This window comes from Rhipicephalus sanguineus, chromosome 6 (assembly GCF_013339695.2).
Source record: "Rhipicephalus sanguineus isolate Rsan-2018 chromosome 6, BIME_Rsan_1.4, whole genome shotgun sequence".
Taxonomy (NCBI): domain Eukaryota; kingdom Metazoa; phylum Arthropoda; class Arachnida; order Ixodida; family Ixodidae; genus Rhipicephalus; species Rhipicephalus sanguineus.
Genome location: NC_051181.1, coordinates 166,975,059 through 167,000,029, shown reverse-complemented (window position 1 = coordinate 167,000,029; position 24,971 = coordinate 166,975,059). Strand labels below are relative to the sequence as shown.

At 50.2% G+C, this 24,971-nt stretch overlaps 1 protein-coding gene across 4 annotated transcripts in view; it reads right to left on the bottom strand.

The window, feature by feature from the left end:
• The window catches only part of LOC119397017 (splicing factor, proline- and glutamine-rich), a 206,403-nt gene that overhangs the window by 179,645 nt on the left and 1,787 nt on the right, over nt 1–24,971 (bottom strand). Inside the window, exon 2 of one of the 4 annotated variants that reach the window (XM_037664435.2) lies at nt 13,890–14,191. The exons of the other annotated variants lie outside the window; for them this stretch is intronic. Coding sequence (XP_037520363.1) covers nt 13,890–14,191 — 302 coding nt within the window. The remainder of the gene's footprint in view (nt 1–13,889; nt 14,192–24,971) is intronic. 4 annotated transcript variants of the gene reach the window in all.

Genomic DNA, 24,971 nt, shown 5'->3' with positions numbered 1-24,971 from the left:
GAGCGACTACCGACGCTCCGTAACGTAGGACAACGGCATGTCTAGAATTCCACGGATTTGTCCATGTTGTCTGATGTCGCGTCGCAGAATGTCGATCCTCTGGCTAACGCTGGGGCATTGTTTGGGACTTTTTCCGACAGCCCTGTAAATTTTGTTGTTTCACGCGGGACAACCAAGACTTGCAGGAGAGTTTGCCGCGACCGTAAGGAGAGATTAGGGCCCGGTGACGAGAGCGCCACGCCGTGCCGCTGTCCCGTCACCTCGCGACGCGAACAGCGAGATTCCGCCACATGTTGACTTGGGCACAAGCCGCAGATGTGGCAGGGCGCGTCTCTCCGGGTAATAGTGTGCCCTCGGAGCGAGGTACTCTTGCAGAAGTGCCTGTCAGTGTGATGGAGCTTAGCCAGCGCGTTGCAAAACACAGCGCAGCCTCCCCGAGCAGTGGGGCGGGACCACGTGCGCGTCAAGGTAGACATGCCTACCCGACATTGGCACCACGACTGCAGGAGTGCGAATGGTACCATCGACCGACTGCTCTACTATCAGCAGCATGGGGCTTCCCGACGCCGAACTTCTCGCGCGTGTGGTCCCGGTGTCGCTGACAGAGCAAGCGGCCCGATGGGTTCCGACTGACCGGACATCGCGCCGCACGCTAGAAGAGTTCCGCGAGAGCTTCCGCGACGAATTCCTTCCGGCGAATTACGAGTGGCGTTTGAGGAGGGAGTTGGAGCTACGCACCCAGCATCCGGACGAATCCTTGCTGGAGTACGTACGGGCGATGGACGAACTGTATCGCCTCGCTACCCCTCTCGCCACCAACGCGGAGAAAGTCGAGCGCGTTACACGGCAAGCGCACCCGACTTTTGCGGCTCACTTCAGGGGATGCAAGTTCGCAGACCTAGAAGAGCTCGCCGCCGAAGCGAAGCGCATACAAGGGGACATCCTCTCGCGGCGCGAGCGTAACCGCCCGCCTCCACCCGCAGCGCAGTCACTCGAGCCTCGCTGCGCGTGGAACGGTGGCGCGGTCAGTTTCAGAGGCGTTTAGGGGTAACGCGTCAGCATCGTTCCTGCTGATGCACGTACCGCGCGGTTGGGAACTGTCAGACCGCGCTTTGGACCCCTACGCTTCCGCGCTCGTACGGCCCGTGCTGCGCCTGCACGTGACGTTCCGCGGCAGGAGCACGTGGTCGAGACGAGCCCAGACGAGCGGCGCAACGCGGAGCGAGGCCCGCCGATCGTGGCGACGAGCGCCCGGGCCGGCGTGGTTTCCGCGGTCCTTGCTACCGGTGCGGCGCACCGGGGCACATCGCCCGCGATGCGGCCGCACGCCGGGTCAGGAGCGAACACGCGGTTCGGGAAACGCACGACGCCGCCGGTGAACCACGTCGGGCACCGCGCGGCGATCCGTAGTCCTACCGATGCGCTCGGATCACTAGCACCTACAGTCTGTCGCGCAGGTAATGCCGTAGACTCGCCCGCACCGTTAATCGAGTTAACGATAGCTCGAAAAAAGTTTGTAGCACTTTTGGATACTGGGGCAAGCGCTTCATTATTTGGGGACGAGGTGTTGCACCATCTCTGCGAGAACATATCCGCTTGAGACAAAGCAACACCACCTTCCGCCTTGCTTCGGGCACAGCGCAATCGAGCGGTGCGGCTAGACTTGTGATCCGCTGGGAAAGACGCGTGAGCGACAACGCTTTGTCCATCTTCCCGGGTTGTCAATGCCTCTAATCCTGGGTCGAGACTTTCTCGCCAAGTCAGGTATTGCCATGACATTGCAAGAGGGGGTTACCGAGAGCGCGACGGCGACGCGCTAAAGCTTTTCTCGAAAGCACCCGCATTGACAACGGCATGCCAATCGCAGGGAGCAGCGCGAGTGAGAGAGGAGGAAAGCGCGCGGAGTAAGCTAGTAACCCCCCAGAGCAATGTGCCGCAGTACAGGGAAGGTCAGTGCACCCGCTTTTGGCAGAAGCACACAGCATACCAGAAAGGGAAAGGTGCAGCTGTCGTCGCTGTTGTACGAGTACGACGCGATTTTCACTGACCGCCCGCGCCGCCACTACGCTGGTCAGCACACAATCGACACGGGTGACGCACAACCTTGGAAATGCAATCCCCGACCGATTAGCTTGGCTAAGCGGAAAGCACTTGACGCCGCCTTGGACAACTCATCGACACAGGCGTGGTCGAAAGGTCAAACAGCCCATGGGTTTCCCGGTTGTTCTAGTTCCAAAGAAGGATGATACATATCGCCTTTGTGTAGACTACCGCAGGCTGAATGAGGTTACGAAGAAGGACGCATACCCTCTTCCATCCATTTCATCGTTAGTATCCAACCTAGCGGGGCGAAGTACTTTACGACGCTCGATGCTAGTCGCGGATATTTTCAGGTCGAAATGGACGAGCGGGACAGGGAGAAGTCAGCTTTCACATGCCACAGGGGACTTTTTCAATTTAAGAGAATGTCTTTTGGCTTGGTGGGGGCTCCCGCTACTTATCAGAGGCTAATGGACCAAGTTCTGGAGACGCAAAGTGGCAGCACGCCCTCGCATATCTAGACACATGGTTTACACTCGAAAACGTTCGATGAGCACTTGCGCCACTTAAGAGACGTTCTAGAAAGCTGAGGTCTGCGAGCATCACTCTGAACCCGAACAAAGCTCAGATAGCGGCGACCCGAATACATTGTTGGGATTCACGCTTGACGGGGTCGCATTTTGCCGAATAAGGGTAAGCTTGAAGCGATAGTCAGCTATCCGTCGCCGAAAGACATCGGCGAGCTGAGGCGCTTTCTGGGGATGGCGAACTTCTATCGCCAATTCATTCCAGACTGCGGCAGTGCAGGCGCCTTTGACAAAGCTCTTGAGGAAAGGCGAGCGTTGGCTTGGGGTCAAGAGCAGGAGGCCGCACTGCGTCGCCTCACTAAGTTGCTGGCTAACACGGCTGAACTGCAGCTACCCGATTTGAACAGGGAGTTGTGATTCAAACAGACGCAAGCGACCTGGGCTTAGGAGCAATTTTGCTTCAGAGCATGGATGTGCCCTCCGACCGATTGCGTTCGCGAGCCGTGTCGTTGACGCGGCGGAGAGGAACTACTCTGTAACAGAGAAAGAGTGGTCTCGCGATAGTTTTCGCTCTCCGTAGTTTGACTATACATCGACGGAGTGGCGTTTGTTATTGAGACGGACCAATGGCGCTCACGTGGTTGAGGCGCTTGAACGAACCAAGTGGCCGCCTGCTCGTTGGGCTTGCTTCTGCAGCGTTACGACTTCACCGTACCGCTACCGCAAGGCAAGAACAATGCCGCGCCGACGCACTATCGCGTGCTCCAGTCCGTCACGAGACTGACCCGAACGGACTGAGAGCGAGACACTCGAAGTAGCGCTAACGAAACGTATACAAACTCAGTTCAGGCACAAGCGTGAACCACGTAGAGGCTGTCGTTAGCGCGGGGATTGTTTTCAAGCAGAAGGGAGCTGTTAGAAGCTCAGCAGAAAGTCCGTTTTGTCGAAAGGTGTTCGACGGGCTCCCGGAGCCGGGTGGCGAGGCCACCGCGCACACGGGGGCAGCTGGTATTGCTGTCGGTGCGGAGCGCTCGGCAACAGCTGGTAATGCTGTGAGCGCACTGGATTCTTATCTGCTGGATTCTGACGGCGTTTTGCTGAGGTACATCCCATCCGACGATGACACAAGTGAGTCATTCAAGTCGTGATACCGCGCAAGTTGAGAGGAGCACTGCTTCGCTACTTTCATGACTCGTGCATTGCTGGCATGCGAGCGGCCCTAAGACTTATGCTAGTTGTGTCGCCTCGCTACCGGCCAGGCATGAACGGGATGTGATTCGTTACGCCCGTCATGCCACGTGTGCCAAAGCGTCAAGCCCCAGGTGGACGACCGCCCAGCCTCATGCAGCCGATCAACAGCCAGACCCCTGGCAAATCGCGGCATGTGACTAATTGGACCATACCCCACAACTCCTAGCAGAAACAATCTTGCTGGTGGTCACGGATCACTTCACTAAGTGGGTAGAACTTTTCCCCCTTAGAAGCTGACGGCTCGTGTGATCTTGGATAAGTTGATGGAGGTTTTCACCAGGTTTGGTTTCCCTGAGCAGTTTAACAGACAACGCGTCTTATTTTACTGCGAAGGTTTTGTTGACATGTGCGCCGCGCTTGGCATTAAGCACAAGAAAACAACCACCTACCATGCTCAGTCGAACCCCACAGAACGAGTCAATCGCAACATCAAGCACATGCTTGTCGCGTTCTCTGAAAGGCACAAGGACTGGGATACCTACCTTCCAGAGAGTCGGGTTTGCGTTGCGATCGCTGTGAACCCGCTCGACTGGGTATGCGCCTTCTTTTCTAAACCTGGGGAGAGAACTGCCGAATCCGATGGAGACTGTACTCGCGGATCGCAGTGGAGTGCCAGTGGCGTCATCGGCACAAGCTGAATACGCAGCGCAGCTGCGCGAGAAGCTAGCGGAAGTTTTACGGTAAAGCACGCAGTAATCTCGGCACTGCTAGGGCACAACAGAAGGCGCAGTACGACCGCTCGCATCGGAACGTACACTACGAAGTGGGCGATCTGGTGCTGCGACGCCATCATGTTCTTAGCGACGCTAGCAAACAGTTTCCAGCCTCGCTGGCACCGAAATGGTCCGGGCCGTACCGAGTGCGAGAGAAGGTTGTTTATCGGCTCGCGAACATGAAAGGCAAACCGAGAGGCGGACCAGTGCACGTATGCGACTTGAAACGCTACGTGTCACGGGAGGAGCATGGGGACGACTATCAGTCCCCCTCCGAGCCGCAGGCGGCGGCTCAGAACGCTCGACACCGAGTGAAGAGCCCTGAGCCGCGGTACTTCTTGCGAAACAGGCGGAGACAACTCTGCATGTTGGATAAGCAAAAGGGAAATAGGTGCCGCCGGGACGGCTCGAGAGGAGACCGCCTCCTCACGGCGAGCCCACACCCACATTACGTCGTCGTTGTCGCAGCCCCACCACCACCGGCAAGCATCGGCATGGACGCCTGACTGGAGATCGACCGGTACACATCACGCCGCCACTTCCACGCTACCCCATCGCCTCACCGCCCGGCCTCCACACAAGGGGCCCGAAGACCAATGCCAACCCAACTGGAGAGCCAGCTGCCTGGGGGCCGCAGCCACCAGGACGTGCCAGGGTTGTGTGGACACCCCGATGGCCTATGCTCCCTCAAGGCCACGGCGCAGCACGCCGAAAACCCCGAGCCCCGCCAGACCGGAGGAGCCCGAACCATGCTGGAGAGGCCGCCTGGAATGAAACGCCTCGCTGACTCGCTCCTCTCAATCACCACCAACGAACCAGGAGGCGGGACCCAAGAAGACTCGGTCCGGACCACGGGCTGCGGAGCAGGCCAGACCTACCGCAGCAGTGACGGCGGAGGCGACGACTGGGGAAGCATGACGCAAGGTGGCACGGCAGCGAAGACCGTAACGAGGCCAGTGGTGGCTACTTCGGAGGCAGCGGCGCCGCCAGTGGGGCACCGGCGACACCCACGGCAGAGGGCCGACCGCAGGAGGGCACGGACCTGGACCGATCCGTCCTAGCCTTTCTCGATGAGGAATAACAAAATATTACCTCATGGTGCAGTCTCTGTCGTCCGAGGCTTTCTTAAAGGGGGGTGGTGCCACCAAATTTGTGGCTTGCGCATTCTTTGCTATAAGCGTTTCCTATAGCTCCAGGAAGCATGATGCACGCACCAAGATTCATGTATTCTCGCTAAATAATGTAATATCGCCTTTTGATGTGGACAGCTTTCGGTTTCGGTTTCTGGGCACCGAGGTTGGGCAGTGACGTAGAAGTGTAGGAGGCGTGGTCACGTGACCACACAAGGCTGTGACGCACTTAGCCAGGAAGCGATCGAAACTCGGCGAGTGATGTAGCAACCGATGCTTTGCCGGTACTATAGTGAATTAGAATATATTCTAGTTCACTACAGCCGGTACGTACGTTGCAGAAGTGGCGGAGGTCCGGAGGTCACTCACGTTACTACAGCAGATTTGGTGTGACGTCACTACAACTTTCGTTGACCATCCTACAGATCTACGTCAGTGTTGGCGCGCTAGCGATGGGTTTCGATCGGGAGAATGAGCATTTAGGTACACTTTGGAAGTGGATTAAAATATGTTCTAAACGTTTGCAGTGTCCGACCCTTCGTGTGGAATGTCCTTGCATACAGAGGAAACCCACAACAGGCTTTTTATAGCCTCGAAATTGATGGCACCACCCCTTTAAGGGGAGGAGGATGTGGGAGAGCGCGGTGCGCCCATTTCCTTTTCTTAAGGCAGGCGCGATCGGAACTGACAGCGGGAGCGAAGGAACCACTAGGAGAGGAGCACAGTCGCCCTTTCCGGACAACCCCTTCTTTCCGCTACTCCTCGCGCTAATCCTCGCATCCCGGCTCGCGGGACAGGGAACTCGCCCTGCGAGTGAATCAACCCTCGCGGTGGGGAGGGACACGGGAGGTGAACAAAACTGCCGACCAGGCAGGGAGACGGTCTCTCGTGCCCCTGCTGACCTACGAAGGAACATCTCACCGCCCCGAGACCCGCGAGCCGATCATCGACCGAAGGTGTAAGCCATACCCTTTGTTTTCTACGAGAGCGGACTATCCCTCTACGCGACATTTGCGCGTTATTGCTAGCGAAGCAATAAAGTGTTGTTTGTTGTTCTAGCCTGTTGCCTTATTCGCCCGAACCCATCGTAGCTGCGATGACGCGCGCTACGGGAAGGGGACGTTGACACGGTACGACTATTTGCGACTGGGACCGGAGCTAGGCTTCTGCACCAGCCGTACGTAGAACGGACCCCCTCAACACAAGTGCCGGATGGCTCTATCGTTCCGGCAAAGGAATGGCATCATGTGGCAAGTCGCGTGCGGGGAAGAAAAGGCGGCTGATGCCGAAAGTGCGATTGCCTGGAGGAATGAGTGCTTTCAGGAAATCGTCGAGTCGTTCAGTCCAGACGACGTTTTCAACACCAACAAAATGGCGTGCTTTTATCAGCTGTTACCTGATTAGAGAATGAACTTTAAGGGGGGACATGGGCCTTGGGCAAAACATTTATTTCTACTGCTGCTAAAGTAATGAAACTTGCAGGTAATATGTAATTTAATGTGCTGATTACAAATATGCAACCAGTTTTTATGTATCTCATGAAGAAAAATTTTTATACTACTTTTTCTGTTTTACACTTCTGGGTTGACTGGCAAAAAATATTTTACAATAACCAAGCTAAAAGTTATCTTTATATATTCCTGAATGCTCAATGAGTGCAAGAAGCATACTTTCGTGTTTCTACATTTATTTTATCCCAAGTTATAAAAGTTCAAAAATTCTTATTGAAACATGAATTCTTTGTCTGTTGTTTGGCCAAAATTTCAGAATGTTTCAGGGTGAAGAAACATTGTATTATAGGCATATTGCACTCTTTGAAAGTCTAGCTGTAAGACAAAAAAAAAAAACCATTAAAATTGGATTATTAGAAAGGTAACAACAGCCACCCAGAAAATTGGAGACGGCCAATAAAAGTGTTTTGAGAAAAGTGGGAAAAACTAATGGACATTCTAAAAAAGACAGGGCGTACAAACACGGACACAAGAAAGAAGTCAGGACACCACAAACGCCGGCGTTTGTGGTGTCCTGACTTCTTTCTTGTGTCCGTGTTTGCACGCCTTGTCTTTTTTAGAATGAATACTTACCAACTAGCTCAGCTCTCTGTTATTCTAATGGACATGTGAAAAAAAGCCTTTTATTCTCCTGGATGGGCGAAATTACAACAGCCAGTGGCTTAGAAGGCTCCTGGAGAATAATCTGGGTGGGGCTTTCCTCTTTGCCTCCGCTTTGCAGCTGCCTGGAAGGCTGCTGATGACCCCCTCTTCCTCTCTGCATTCAAAGTGCGGTGGGAGTCCTTTTCATTAGCCCTTTGGCTACCCTTGGCGGTTTGCTCTACTTGGAGCTCTCGTAATATGCTAGAGCTGGCATTGTGGGTGCCAAGGTTGAACCTCATCACAGCCTCTCCAACTGCTGCCTCAACTGCAAATAGCGAGGCATTTTTGTCTTTGGGCGCAAGACTCCAAATGACTGAATGCAGTGCCTCATTAGCGTTCTGAGTTTGTCCTCTCAGGCACCGCTGCAGCAACTTCTTGTCAGCCAGACGCTCAAAAATGGGACGCAGTGCGCTGCTGACCGCTTCTGGCAAGTTGTACCTGCTTTTTGGTGGTGGTTCGTTTTTTTGCCATGGCCGAGTTATATTTACACCAAGAGTCGGGACCATCCGGACAGAAGTTATGATTGGGCTTCTCATCTGTCGACGTAATGTGATGGAATGTGGCCCACACTGCGTTGTGCGTTTTATCTACGTCTCCAGCAAAAGACTTGATAGCCCATCCATAATAGCTGGAGATCTTGGTGATCAGGTCTGCGGTCAGCCGTCCTTTACCACTAATGCGCTGCTCATCACCTGACTTGTGCTTTTGGACAAGGGTGCGAAGCGCTGTGCCCATTCGCTTCTGAATGTGATTGGTGCACTCTTCTTTTACCACAGGGATAAAGCCATAAACTTTGGCTTCATCAATGGCAATGAATGAGCGGCTATCACCATCACAGAGTATGGTTGTATACCTGAGGCCATGCAAAGAGAGTGAACGTTGAAACAGAATCTTTGCTGCCTCAACTTCCATTTGGCCTGCCTTGCAGCTTGTGTTTTTTTGGCATAAGTGCTTTGCCTTCCATGCAGCATAATCTGGGCTATCTGGCTGCGGCCCACACTCACAGCCGAGGCAGAAATTGGAGAGGACCACGTAATCTAGCACATATCCTGTAAAAAGCTCAATCACGGTGGCCACACCAATGTGAGAAGAGTGTCCACGTGTGTGCCATGTGCCATCAAAACAAACGGCAATGTTACCCGGATTCCAAAATTCAGGTCACTATACAGCAGTTTCACTTCAGCAGCACACTTTGCCAAGTTCTCAGAGCATGCTTTTGCCGTAGCTGGGTTCAGCTTCGTCTTCAAATAATGCTGGTAGGTCTTATTGTGAAGACCTCTGTGGGAACCTCCAATTGCAGAAAAAATGTCATTTAGGGCAGTCTGCCCATTCCCCGGCTCTGCACTGCCCGTGCAGCGAGAATATTATTTCAAATGGATTGCACGTCGCTGAGCCAGCAACTCGCCGCGAGCTCCACTGCGATCGCAGTTCACCGCAATTGCTGCACGACACTATCAGTTTCACGGCGATGCCGTACTCACGCGTGTCCCTCTCAATAGCAAGATCACCACGGCACACACGGCAACTACCAACCTCCAACAGGTTATTCACAACGTCCAGGTCAACAACCGTATACGCCGTGGTTGAACTCGGGGCACTGTCACTCGCGACGCACTTAATTTTCCTTTCCGTCACCGATACTGACTATAGCTGGGAAAGTCTCTGCTGCGTTTGTTGCTCGCGCAAAGCACAATCTGCACTTGTTAAAAAAGTTGAGTCCAATCTTGTGCGCTCAGGCCGCGCAGCTCCGGTGTCCTGCACGGCCGCTGCCGCAACCGTCGGGGAGAAGTATGGGGCGTGCGCGTCAGTCGCCGGCTCGCGTTCCGTCGTTGTCGGGTTATCTGATGCCGGTCCAAGGTGCACAGCGGGCTCGGTCGAAGGCAGCGATGCATTTCTTCGCTTCGCAACACGCTTCCGTCGCGATTTGCCGAACTTGTGCACGGTGCGAAATTTCCGATAACCGTTAGGCATGGCATGCACGACGATAGACGACAATGGTCTCTTTCAAAATGGCGGCAGTTCGTTTTCGCCGGAAGCAGCCGGAAACAACCACGGACCAATGAGAAGGCGCACTTTTGTCACGTGGGGGCTGTGGGCCAATGAGATAGCTAGAATCCGTTTTCTTTTTGTTTGATTGTTCAGTTGCAGCATATCGCTGAAAACTCGCGTTTGGCGGGAAAAAAAGAGTGAAGGATGCAGTTTCAAAGGAGGCCAAGATGGCTGTGCTCCGTGACACGGTTGCAAATTGGCAGCGGCGCGAAACTGGTTGTTTTATGGCGTTTACCGCGAGCGAAACTAGAAAGTTCGAGTAGTAAATGTGATCTTCAAGGAAAACTATGCTGTTTACAGGCCTAGAATTTTACGAGAACGTGCAGGAAGATGTCCTGAATGCAACAACAACAAAATTGAAAAATCGTTTTTTTTCGCAATTTTTTCGCTTTTAAGACCCGTGTCCCCCCTTAAAGGTGAAAAATGCAAGGGCGGAAAGAAAGTCTTCGTGTGTCAGTGCTCTTCTGCTGCAACGCCACAGGCACGGAAAAACTCAAGCCTCTTGTTATTGGCAAGTCCGCCAAGCCTCGCTGCTTGAAAAACGTCTTGTTGCCTTGCGACTATCGGGCAAATAAGAAAGCATGGATGACGCGGGAACTGTTCACGCAGTGGCTGCTGCAGTTCGACAACACAATGAAGAAGAAACAAAAGAAGGTTCTTCTAATCGCTGATAACTGCTTGGCACATATGGTGAATGTGCGTTTGAGCAATGTGCAGCTTGAATTTCTGCCCCCAAATTGTACGTCTTTGCTCCAACCTTTAGACCAGGGCTTAATAAGATGCGTGAAGGCCGAATTTCGGAAGCGACTTGTGCAGCGCCTTCTCATTAACATACGACTGAAGGTGCCCACGGAGGTCAACATCCATCAAGCCGCAGAAATTCTGACAGGGTCGTGGTGGAACGTCAAGGCAAGCACCATTAGCAACTGCTGGCGAAAAGCCGGTCTTCTCGAGACTTCGCTTACGCCGCAAGACTGCAAGCTTACACAACGAGACTACGATGATGAAGCGGAGCTCGACCCAGAGCTTTGGAATGAGCTTACCGAGAAGCTCCCGGTAGACGCTGCGGCAACCTTCGAGGATTACATAGACAGTGACTGCGCAGCGGCTACGTCCGCAGAGCTCACCTGCGAAGAAATCGTGAGTCAAGAGCGTGAGCAAGGTTTCTGTAGCAGTGACGAAGACGACGCTGGAGATGCAGAGTCTGGGACAACGGAAGAGGATATTTCCAGCTCGGATGCTGTGGTGTTCCTCGAGAAGACCCGATCGTACCTCGGGTGCTGCAAGGATGTACCCAAAGACATCCTTAGGAAGGTTGCGGACGTAGAGGCATACATGCACCAGCGCCTGCTTTCTACTCGCCAGAAGAAGATAACCGACTTTTTTACAGCGAAAGCTGTTATGAGATCATTTCACCGGCCGTTTTGGCGCCGTAGTTGTCCGCCGCCGCCGCCGCCGCCGGTGTCCGTAACCAGTATCGCTCGAATAAGAAAAAACACGAAATAAGAAAAAAATTCCAGGATGGTACGAGGTTCGAACCTGGGCCCTCTGCGTGGGAGCCCAGTATTCAACCTCTGAGCCATGCCGGTGCTTGAAACTGCTATGCAAAAAGGTCCTATACAGGCTTCATGTCGGGAAGGAACCACATTAGCATATGCAATATAGCGTGGTAGAAGAGTAAATAAGCACCAAGCGTCGCACAATGCGAATTCTGTAACCAGGCGTCACACAATGCGAATTGCGCAACGAGTGGGTTGTTGAATGCTTCCAACCCATTACAAAGGGCTCTGCCATAATTCTTCATCGTCATCAGGCACAGCATCAACAAAGTGCGCATAATGCCTTACATGCGTTTAGCAGGTACCAACGCTCTCCGTAGAATGACGAAAAATGGCACAGTGCCTGCTGCCCTACTTCTCAAAAATTACAATGATTTATAGCATAGTGGGTACCTCGCAAGTGCACTTGTATTGGTTGCCAAGGAAGCCCATAAGCGCAGGATCCACTTCCTCGGGGTCTCAGTAAAATTACAATGATTATAGCATAGTGGGTTCCTCGCAAGTGCACTTGTATTGGTTGCCAAGGAAGCCCATAAGCGCGTGATCCATTTCCTTGGGGTCTCAGAAAAGTTATTTCCCCCCCCCCCCTCTCCCACGTCAACGTATGTTATACAGCATGACGGGAGAGGGAAATAGCGACCGGGCGTCACCCAATGCAAATTACATAACTGGTGGGCCATTTAAAGATTCCAACCCATTACAAAGGACTGAGCCATAATTCTTCATCATCATCAGTCGTCGCGTCAACAAAGTGCACATAATGCCTTATAGACTCGTAGCTAGTGCCTCGCTTCTCCGCAGAATGACGAATAATGGCTTAGTAGGTGCTTCCCAACTTCACAAAAATTGTGATTTATGGCGTAGTGGGTACCTTTCTAGTGCAGTTGTATTGTAGCCCCAAGAGAGCTTAAGGGGCTCTACAACGCCGCTCTTCCAGCTTTCGCTGTGACTGTGCTGCGGTTTCAGCGCAGGCCTGGCGTTTTTTAAGCAGTAAATTGTTTCCACTCGGTGCCCAGTGCTTTCGTTCATTGTTTACGCCCTAACACGTGCACCTCCTGCAAAGCTATGTTATTTTCGCTGTTGTGCTACATTACCGACATCATTTTTCAGTACTACGATATTTCAGAATAATAAATTGAGTGGGCGCTAACTAGTATACTCCGGTTAACTGAGGTTCCTCGTAACTGAGGTTAGCGTGCTTGTGTAACTAGTGTATTAGTGCAATACCGAATTACCATAGCCGTAAACGTGAGAAGCCAGATGGGGGGGGGGGGGCCACCTGACAGCGTAATGAAGAACTTGACAACCACAGAATTGTTATTGAAGAAACCTCACATATTCTACTTCTCTACCAGTGTAAATTCGCAGCAGCGATGTAATTCCGAACACATTTCCTTGTTAAACTTCTTTTTCGTCACGGACACTCGGAAAAAACAAACATATGTATATTTGTCATTGTGGTTGTAGAACACGTCACAAGATGTCGATACCGTCATCCGGTAACACGATATTTCGTAAACCCTTTTGCGTATACCGGAATGCGATACACGCTAAAATTCTGTGATATAGCTAAATGAGTGATGCCAGCGAGCATGGCCCAAGCGCGCGTCCCCACGCACCTGGTCGTCGCTGATTAGAACAGCGTCCATTTCAGAATCGTTGTTTTGCAAAGGGTTGAAGCATAAATGATTTGAGAACCCAGTGAAAAGACACATCGGTTTCCTTGCTGCAGCACTGGCGTTATGCATCATTCGGGCATCCTGCAATATCACATGCATGCGGCATTTTGTCGAACTTTCTGTCAGAGCGACTTTCACGAGCGCGCGAAACACACGCGGCAGTATGCGATCCCGAAACTACCACTGAGACGCGACCGCGCGAGCGAAGCAGGGCGCCGGGCGAAGCGCAGTTCAGCGAAAACGGAACCTATGAACCACGCGCGCCGTTCCCCATGGTAACGCCAAAGAGGTTCTTTTTTCCATGAATCAAATGGAAACGAACAAACAGCATTTTATTACGTCTTTTGATGCATGGAAGGTTCTTTTTTTTATTTCGGCTAGTTTGATTACTAGTGATTTATTGTAGGCAGACTCTCATACGTCATCCGGATCACTTCGAAAATGTCCCACTCGTGGCGCTCATCATGCGATACATTTAGCTTAATTTCTCGCTAAGTAGGGCACTGCTGTTGATAATATTGCCGTTTTAGACGTTGTCATACATTGAGCTTTCACTCTGACATAAATTGTTGCCTTTAGTGTCCCTTTAATGATGTGCCAGCTTGGCCCGAGTGTATGGCTGCAAAGCAGACTATGCAGTACACATAAGTAGGCGTGCAAGGTCGAGAAGTGAAGGTGAGTAGTGTGAAGACAGTGATGCATCAAACCGAACCACATGCCCTCCCCTATGAACATGCAACCAAAACGAAATTCATGTCCAGATGAGGGGCACTACAAGGACCACTGACCTTGTCAAGATAAAGCACTCCTCCGAACAGCGTTTCAGGGCCTGCTGGGCTGCCTGTTTGCGTGAGAACTCCACAATGCCTTCACCGACCGAGCGACCACGATCATCCACAATGACCACAGCTCTTTCCACCTCTCCAAAGACGGAGAAGGCAAGCTCCAGGAGCTCATTGGTCACCCACTGGCTGAAATTCTTCACCTTGAGGGCCGCCCCGTGGGTGGCAAAGCGCACACGCAGTGGTTTTTGCTGCATTGGCATGAAATCCAAGGCAGCCTTAGCTGCTTCAGCATTCTGCCGAGTATCCTGCATGCAAAAGTAGCTATCAGCTGTGATGTCTTGCACTGAGCACCAATCGTATGGATCAGATTGTACAAAGGTATGACGATCAGCAGATGAGGGCCGACATCAGAGTTGACAGGTGCTGCCAAGGAGAACTTTTATATTTGCTCATTCCTGAAAATATTTTCAATGTATACCATTACTTGTAGACACCTCCAATGTCCTCAACAAATGTGCTATTAGTGAACATGACGAGCACTAAAGTAACTATATTTGCAGGAAAAATGTGAACAAGCCCAATAAATGCAACCCGGTGAAGAAACAAGCCCAAGTCCGCTTATAAGCAGAACTGGCAACTCTGATTGGCACCTCGAGGAATCAAGGCATTACCAGGCAGTCTGACAATACTCAACTGCTGCTTTGCCTGCCAATGGCTGCCCTCCATTGGGCATCATCTTAGTCATTTGTTGACAGCTTTTCATCACCCCTACTGAACATGAACAAATGGCTGCACTTTGATGCAAAAGTAATTAACGCCCATACGGCTACAGAAATTCTACTCCACAATTCTTGCATCAAAAACGACATGGGCCATATACGAGGCTTAGGAGAGCTTTAGATTTCATAATACAGTTGGTCTAAAAGTGCCATTGTACTGTCATGACATGGAACAAAATGTACGCTTCAGTGAGTAGGTCTGTCTCACAATTCCAAAATAAACGATTTAACATGACATATAATTAAGACTAACATCATCAATTATGATCAATTTTGATTTCACTTCAAAATACCCACCCATATCATAAGAAACAAGCCCCACACTACGGTGGAGTGCCCTATGCACACAAACTTCACGGTCCAGCACGCTTCAAGGAATGCAATGTGGGTGCTACTGTACCATCAGCCAAGGTGTGACACACCAGGCACATTCGCTTGCCAAAATTTGTGTCTCCTGTAGGACACCTAGCATAAAACGACACACCTGACTACCCAGGCCCCACCCCTATAGTAGAAGTGTGCCCCTTGAAAGAAAAATCCTCTCAGAATGAAAGAAAGTTGAGCTAATTGGTAAGGATTCGTCATTAAAGAAGGTAGGCATGCAAACATGGGCGCAAGACAAGATCAAGACAGCACAAACACCAGCTATCAACTGAGGGGACGCACTGTCGCGGAAAAGAAAGTAAACACAAATACTTTTCTGCGTAAGGACCGCCACCTTCTGCACACGTGGGAGTCATTTCATTCCTTCTTTATGTAAGTCAATCAAATGCTGGCTCATGCATGCACTTCACTGCTATCAGTATGACAGGCCTCAAAGTGCCAGTAAACAACCCCGAGGTCCAAAAATTGTAATGAAGAGAAATACTCGCACTTTTGCTATGTGAACATGCTGCCGCAAGAATTTTGTGAATACGTGCTATAATAAGAAAGTTACAGGGGTTAGAACATCCGTTTCAGATGGTTTCAAATTTTCGCGTGGCCTCGCCACCCTTCTCCGCCACACGGAGGGGAAGGCGTAGCCCGTCGTCGAGACTCCGCCCACTTCGACGTGACACGACGTCAGCAATTGACGTCATCGACGAGCTCGATCACTCGCACTGCACTTTCGCTTGTTGCGGCTCCTGGTTGTTTATTGTTTAAATTGTCGCACGTGCTCCGTAACTTGATGGGCAGTTTCCAGCTCTTCGGTATTTTTAAACCTTTGTAACAGTTCACAATGCAGCAGGAGCACGTGCTTGCTTTCCAAGATGACAAAGGGGCATGAGAAAAAAGAACCCTGCTTGCCGCGCTTGCAATGGGAAAACCAAGCAAGCGCGACCCGTCCGAGCTACCGGAGATTCCCCATCTCTCCACTCGATTTGCAGCCGACAACACTTCCTCCCCGTGTTGCTCATGTCGAAGGCGAAGTGCGTGCAGGTGCTATGCAACCCGACAACTGCGTGGCCGAAACTGCATCACCGCAGGGCCAAGAAACAAGGCGCAGTTTCGTAGCACTGGGTAGGAACAGGAACTGACATTAGCTCGTTGAGACCTGGTTTAGACCAATCGACGAGCTCAGTGGTACATCAAGTTGCCCATGGGCAAGTTCGCGTCACTGCGCATACGACGGGGATTGGTCAGACGAAGGAAAGAGGTGCGGGAATTGTTTTTCGAAATGGAGGGTCTGCGCGGCGCGCAGCGTTGTAATATTCGGAAAATGTGATCGCCGCTGTCTACTGTACGAATTGGCGAGCTTGTTTGGGGGGCGTAAAAAAAAGTCGGAGCCTGTTTACTGGCCCTTTAACCATTAGCTGCATTTCTCCATTCTGTTAAGTGTAAATGCACACCAAAGTTCGATGAATGCACAGCTGTATACAGGCACTAGACTGAAGAGACGCACCAAATGGTTGAAGTCTGGCATATTGATCAGTTAAGTTGCATAAAGAAGAAATGAAATGTCTGAACAGTTCTCTCTCATGTAGACCCCCACCCCCGTCTGCCAGAGTGGCAGCTGGCGCTCCTTACCTGCGCAGATAAGCTTTGTGTCTACTTTCTTTTCCGTCACAGTGTGCCTTTTGCATTGTCCCGATCTCTTCCGTATCTGAGTTTGCATGCTACCTTCTTTTATAATGAATCCCTTGCTTTGCCACCTGACCGTTTTTGGATGAGTGTAGGTCATCCACCCAAAAGAATATATCACCCCAATGAGCATTTTGAGCAACTCTTGTCTGTGGGCTAGTTGGTTTGTCGCCTCACAGACGGCAGCACTGACCTGGCAATTTCTTTCATTGTGACAGCAATTATATGGACACTCCAGGCACATTTTTTCCATGGGCCTCACAATGATGTTCCGCATCAAGCCCAAATCGATAATATCGCCCCACATGTCATCACGTTCTATGTGCAAGTGACAGCGCGCGAGAACTGCTGACGGTCGTAGCTCAAGCAGAGATGAAACACGCCAGTCAACACATGAAAGTTGCATGGAAGGGTGCTGGAGGGTGGCAGTAAATGCGTGCTTTGACCAGCTGGGTTTGGGTGCCCCGCATCTTTAGAGGTGATCAGCAGACGGCTCATACGTGTTGCACTCTCATCGCGAAGTTTGCGCTGAAGCCATAGACACAACGAAGGTCCCTTGGCTCGCGGCAGCGGCCGCGTTTTAACGCACCAGTCGCATGCTAAAGAAGTGAGCTGCTAGCCTTACTGCGTGTAACATTCCAATTTGTTGCTATCGCATTCACTGCCTTTTTTTCCTTCCAACCACCAGTTCACATTTTTCGTTGGGCAACTTGGGTTTTAAAAATGACAACCGGTAAAGACAACGTGTGTGTTACCGGTATGTCGTCTTTGGATGACGATTCAAATAAAAAGTTTATGGTGCCTCAAGAGGCATAAGCGACGGTACTGAATTGAGCAGATGAAACAGACAGCATTGCAAGTGCTGTCAGAAGATCAACATGAATCCTCGGTTCTCGTTCTTGGGCATTCCAGGCCGTCCATTATAGCTTCAAAACTTGATGCGAGTATGTTCAGAAGTTTCGTGATGACAACCTTATTCAATAATTGCCAAAAATGCCACTGAGAAGCTACTTTTGAGGTCTACCCCCCCCCCCCACTACTAAAGTTCCCACTGTGAAATAACTCGCTAATCGTTACCAAACCTTCTTCAAAAAGATGAAAACAGACCTTATGCAAAATTGCTGCCATCTGTTGGAGGTTTGACGAAGCTACCGATTCAGCGGCATGTTGGAGGCTTGCGTCCAACTCGTACTGCTGTCACTGCTATAACTCCTTGCTTGTATCTGCTTTGATACTAATCAATCGGGACATAAAGATGTCAGACGATTGTGTAAGGAACCGTACATGCTACCAGCATTTCCTGTCACCGTGTTGACAGTTATTACATGTACAGAACTGCCTCACAACGAGAACAAAGATACGAGTTTGTCAACGAGTCACATGCAGGCCTGCTGTCGTTGAGAATGATGCTATGCGCTAGGCTTTTCAGTGTAGATAATAAAGCATTGTTAGCTATCTCAATATAATGCGCATAGTGTAGGATTATTGGGAAGAGGCACATCGATGACGGTGAATAAGAAAGTGCTGCTGACCCATTTCAAAGCTTATTTCATAAGGGGCTGATGCATCTCATTGTAAATAAAACACCGTCTTCTTCTTATTTTTTAAATAAAAATATTTCGCTGCTGTAGTCACCGCGTAAGTTATGTATATAATTACTGTAGGATTAAAATATAAAAATGTTACCCATATCATGCGCGTGAATAGGTGTCAGCTGGTATTTTATGGAATATTCTTCCAACATGTGGTCATAAATAACCCCATACGCCAATATTCGCGTTCCCATCGTCACTTTCGGGGCCTACTGGTGCCTTACAATTTCATTGTGGAAAATTTGCGCACACCACACGAAGACACAAAGGACACAAGGACCAGCACAGTCCTTGTAAACTTTTCCTATTCTCACTCCACTACTACTCACTACTTTTTTACGTTCACAAGGAGCTGGTGCCTGTGAACTTTTCGTTTGTGTCTTCATGTGGTGTGCGCAAATTTTCCACAATGCAGTCAAACCAACTAGCCCGCCTTTCCGTCTAGTTGCAATTTCAACACGTTGCAGCAAGACAGTTTTGCATCGCTGAATGGACGCTTGCAAAACCACCTCAGCGCGTAACTAACAGTAGCGCACCCCCACAGTTGAATGCAACCCATTTCCCAGAACGGCATTTTTTCAGCTTCATACAAGAAGTGCCATACACTTGAAACATCTGTGAGCATTTGATAGCGCACTGGGGAGCATACAGGATTTTGCTGTATGCTTTTGGGAGAACCTGATATGTCCTCTTCTTGGGGTACACATTAAAAAAAAAAATTAAGGGGGGTGGTCAGGACATCCAGGCCGCCCCTCCGAATTTGGCAGTGATGGCACATGAAATGCTTGAAAAATGCTTGAATTTTGGAAAATACGCTTAGTGAAGCAATACACGAGCAAAGCATCCTACCAAATACTACCTTGTTAAACTCCACAATTGAAAAACTACCAACAACACGATGCAGCACAATTGGTCGATTCGCTGAGAAACGATGATGTGCACGAGCTACCTGTCTAACATTTATTATTGCAATGTAATATACAAAGTAATGACGTCAACAGCAGTGCAGGCATGCGTGAGTAGCCGCGATGCAGCTTTGAAGCTCGTACACTAATCCGGTTTGGCTGTGTTGGTTAGTACACGGCGCGAAAACTGTCTCGTTCCATCACGACACGAAAGAATGTTCTCTGATGAGCGCCGATGCCCTCACGTATGGCATCTATTAAAGGGCCCCTAAACCACCCAGCGGTCGAAATTTAGTTGAGGTGAGGAAGTTGTGCTCGAGTTTACAACGAACACGTAGCCATGAGAATTTTTCGAAATGGTGCCGTAGTAGCGGAGTTACACGCGTTTGATGATCGAAACGCGACGATCGCTTCTTTCCCTCTTTCCTACGCTACCCTCTACCAAAACCGCTTTACCCTCCTCGCTGAGTCAGCTGAGTGCCCCTCCTCATCTCGCATGGCATACGTCACCGCTGACACGCTGTTCGAGACAGCGTCTACTTCCGGTTGACGCGACTCCGGCGACTCCGACGCTCCAGCTCGCCGTTCACTCTGTGTGGTATCTGGGTGCACTGTTCGTTGACTAACTGCTGTTGCTGCCGTGTCGGCCCGTGCCCCTACGAATCGTGCCGGTATGGACCCTGTATTGTGCGCACGCCTTCAAAGGATCGCCAACGTGATGGACCCGTACGGTGACACGCCGTGCCAGACCACCTCGGCTCGAGATGAGGAGCTGAGCTCGAGTTCACGGAGCTCATCAAACCGCAAGGCGTGGATGTGTAATTACGCTAGCGACTTGGCGGTTGCGTTAGGGCCCGCTCACGCTAGCGGCACGGCAGCTCGCCGTTTGCCGTTTGACGCTCTCAGGCTGCCGTGCGCAAGCGATTTCGTTCGCGCACGTCAGCCATTCTTTGCCATTCGCAGAATAGGTCCGAGACCCATTTTCGTGCCGTTCTCCATCTGCCGGTGGCCAATCAGTGACGGAGGAGCGGTTACCATGACTACGGTGCGCCGCGTCGTCTGCTTTCTGCTCACCGCGCCGTGTGCGTCTGTCGCGGGACGCTTGGAGCTGCTTGCTTTTTTTTCCGCGCTTTTCACGCTAAAAGTGCGGATGTCGTCCGTGTCATTGCCAGGCATGGTTCCAGCAGTCAATAAAGCGTTTTAGTCTGTCCGGCATTAAAGAAAGCGTCGCGTAAAACCAAATAAAGTGTCCCCAAGCTGGCGCCAGGTCAAGTGGCGCCAGCTATGGAGGATTAGAAACAACTAACAAACACGTAATCTATGTCCTCCGAGCATTCGGAAGCGCCCTTCTCGACTCGCTAAGCCTACAAGCATCAATTATTTGAGTATGGCTCTCCAAAACGGGGCTGAATCGGTACGAATACTTTGCTGTCAAAGCTTAAGGACATGAATCTAAAGCAAATGGAAGCATCAGTTCGGAGCTTACACGCTACAGAGCGCACGGTGGCCACTTGATAGATTCGAGGTGGACGACAACTGCTTTTGGCACTGCGGCCATGTTTTTCGGAGGCTTGCCGGCGTAGCTTGCCGTGCAAGTTGGACAGCTGTCGTGCGTGCGGCGACGGCCGACGTTTTGCGGCACCGCGCCGTTGCGGCAGGCTTGCCGCTAGCGTGAGCGGGCTATGTCGATTTGCAAGCGGCAACACGACCAAGAACAGCAAGGTGCGCGCGAACAGCTGTTTGCAGAGTAACCGGAAGTCGTCGGTTGTCGTTCGGCCAATCGCAAGCATCGAAAGTGATAACGTCATCGAGTTTCACTGGTGATGTCACACATGTCAGTGGCGGGAATGGCGGGGACCGGAAAGGAGAAGCTATTGTTTTTTCGAAATTGTGGCGCACCTGCGACCTGTAGCGCTGTGGCGTGTGGCATCGTTGATTGCGACAGCATTCTGCACGCGATGCGCTTGTTTACTTGAAATGTTTGGGAAAATGTCGGAGGGGGTTTAGGGGCCCTTTAAGAATGGTATACGTAAACACGGCATTAGGCGTAAGCAGTAGCCGGAGCAACGAAATGATCTGCTGCTTTTCGTAGGCCGTGAAAAATATAACAGCATAGAGGTTAGTTTCCTGCAAATATTTTTTCAGACTCCCAATAGGTGGATAGCAAAACGGCGCGTCGTCAGCTACAGCGCTTCCAGTTCACGAAACCTTCGAGGCTCAGCTCTTCGCTACTTCAAGTTGTGTGCTGTTCAGTGTAATCGGGGAGGAGGCAAGATAACTGGTAACAACCGCGTCACAGAAAGTACGTGTTTTCTCCCCGATTACACTGAACGGCACACACCTTGAAACAGCGAAGAGCTACGCATCAAACCGGAAGACGTCCATTTTGCTATCCACCTATTTTCTCAATCTGAGCAAGTCGGCACATAAAAATATGCCAGCAGTGCCGTTCCTATCAGCCGCCACATGTTGATACATGGGAGCACGCTTAGCCTTCAACACGGCAGCCGCTAGATGGTAGCAGGTTTTGCATGAGGTCTATTTCCACGCTACACTCTTCCCATTTCTTTTCATTGATGATTACAAGCAGGTAGCTGGACTCCTATATCATGAGCAACAAACTTCATTGTGCTATGATGACTGAGGGGCGCGAGGAAACGGCACACAACGAAAAGAAGTACACGGGACGACGCGCCAATTTGAGATGGAAATGCTTAAATATTCTTCAACAAAAGCTTGCTTTCTAGAAAAACAATATTCAAAGTCAATAACAAAAAAAAAGCATTTACCATAAAAAAACTGGCAATATATAAACATGGTGTAAACCAGTGGCGTGCACCCCGACAACGGGGCAAGGGCTTAATCACACACACACACACACAGATGCCTAGGTGGTGCTGCAACACTTACTACACTCGCAGAACGATCGAAACATCATAGGGAGCCCCAAACAGCCACAGAATGCATCATATGGACAAGGACTCAGCGATTCCAATTGGAATAATCAATTTTGTAGGTCAGTCAGCGACCACCAGGTGAAAAGAAATGGGTGGTTCTTCTGCTAGAACCCGTACTTACCATCTGCTCCACATGTGCTGCCAACCTAGTACACACAAGTCAGGTCATGCGAGGGCGAATTTGGCTTCTCCTTTCATCATGCGAGGTAGGGCATTTATTTTAGTTCTGCATCGAACATCTGAATTTAATCTATCGGGTATTATGTAATCGCATCAAATATTTTTAAGCAATAAATTACTGAAAAATAATCAAAATATTAAACAATTAATTGATAAATTAATTCGATCAGAATTATTTTTGATTGAAAAGTATGAGCACATTTTTTTTTTCATTTTCTGAAACTGCCGTGATCATGACTATCTCAAATTGTAAAAACCTGTTAAAAAAATAATTTGGGCCTGAAAGGGTGGTAAATAAGACCAGGCATGACAATGTTGCCGAAAAAATTGCAGCCACAGCAATTTCAGAAATGGTGTTACGCCAATGTATTGTGGTTTCATGACACGCCAATCTCGTGATATTAGAAACTGTTTAATTCACAGCAACATCCTCTTTTAGTCCACTGCAGGACGAAGAGCTCTTCCAATTATCTCCATTTTATCCCTGCCTTTTCCAACCCTTGGTAATCATTCTTACTGTCCACTGTCATGACGTGACCAGCCCAGGTCCCTTTCTTTTACTTGATGTCAACTACGATATTTGGAACCGGACCCATTCTGCCGGTCTCTTAATGTTATTTTTTGTTCCATCGCACACTGTGTGGTCTTCCGCTTTATCTCCAGTTGCTTTGTTATCCCTACATGTTTCAGCCACGTGTGTTAGAATTGGCAGCATGCAGTGACTGTATTCGTCACGAGATCGGGCTATAGGTGGCAGCACCGTTGCTGCGTTTGTATGGATAGGCGATCGGCGGCACGTATACAAATGTACACAGTGGCGCATCGCCATAGGCGGTTTGAATCGACTAAAGTACGTTGACTGCAGCCTAATGGTGATGTATATGCCCTCGATTGACACATTAATGCACGAAACCGGCCTAACGTTCCTATTACGTGCGAGAGAAGCGTAATCTGCCAATCAATGGGGTACTGGCCTTCGGTCACATTCATGTTTTGCACTGTGCTCGGTGTTTTTTTTTCTTTATTTGCACGTGTTTAAATTGTGTTTTGCCTATACCACAATGCAAATAGTATTACACAGAGCCAATGAAGCATACTTCTTGCTCTAGCGGCTCCAAAAAAGAAAGAAAGAGAGCCTGTATTTCTGCGTAATTAGATGAAGTAGAACTTTGTGCACTCTGCGTTTCTGTTTGCATGAATATGCGTACTGCTGTAGAAATGCGTGGCTTCAGGTCTTTTTTTTACTGCTAACCATCCTCTGCAGACGCTCGTTCATGCTTTGCGGTATCACAATGATTTCCAAATCGCGAACGCTTCACGAGATGGTGTCGCTAAAATTCTGCATTCACACTTCGACATTTAGTACTTTTTTTTTTCATTTAGGACGACGCCAAATGCACCGTGTGATGTGCTTGAACGACGATGTGGTACCCACATTGAAATGATTTTGGCGAATGGACGGTACGGTGGCTAGACCTAGCACCATACTGACACGTGCATGCATTCACTTATTGGAGTGCATACAAATTTCGTAAGGCGAAATGCTTATGTATATTGTGTAAGCATACGTACAAACATTTGATACTGTGCTAGCACAATGGAATAAGTTATAATTGGAGGACGTGCATGACGTACGCACGCATGAGAACACGGTGTGGCTAGCAGACGACGCAAGGAGCCATCCACACCACGGGGTTCAGTCCGCTCGCCGCTAGGTGAAGACTCTCCTCAATCTCGCGGCCAATACCTTTCGTTTTAAAGGGATACTGAACAAAATTTTCGCCGTCGAGATAAATGGCCCAACTGAAAGATTGGGTGCTGAAATTTGTTGAAACAACCTTCATTTCAGCCAGAGACTAGCAGAAAATAATAAATTTAATGCATTTTTCGCAAATTGGCACATCTAGCGGCCGCGCCGCGAACTAGAGAGGAAGTGACTCGAAACTCAGCAGATACTGACCCACCAACCGTGCTCGCTGCAAAATCGCTTATCAATCGACATCGCAAGCCGCCACCCGCTGCCGCGAGTCTCTCAAAACGTGTTCTCACGGTCGGGAAGGTATTCTTGAGTGGAGAGGTGGAGAAAGGGAAGTGGCAGGGCAGGAGAGAGCGTGCCGGTTGCCCCCTCTTGCTGCAGCATTCGACGTCACGGCCATCAACAAGCGCACTGGCGTGCAGCCGCCGCGCTCTCACAATCCACTAAAAATACGGCCAACTGCTCGAAATTACATGAAATAAACGCTGTTTATAGGAACAGTCATGTCGTCCGAGTCAAATGCAAGTGTTTTCGTAGCTTTTTCAAATTTTTGTTCAGTATCCCTTTAAAGGCCAACACCGGCGATTTTTCGAGGTCGACGGATCTCAATGAAATTCGCTAGGTACGTTCCTTTGCACGTTTCCGTCATTTATGCCAAATTACAGGTTTGAGACATGCGCAGATTGTTTGCAAATGAATTTTAAAGATTGTCTGCAAACGCCCTCCTGGCTTCCCACAGTTATTGGCAACATTGCGTCTGTGACGTCAGTATTGGGAAGACGGCGGAAATGACGCAGCCGAGGGCACCGCTAACTTCGGCCGCTACAGTGAGCGTTTGCTGTGCACAAGGCGACA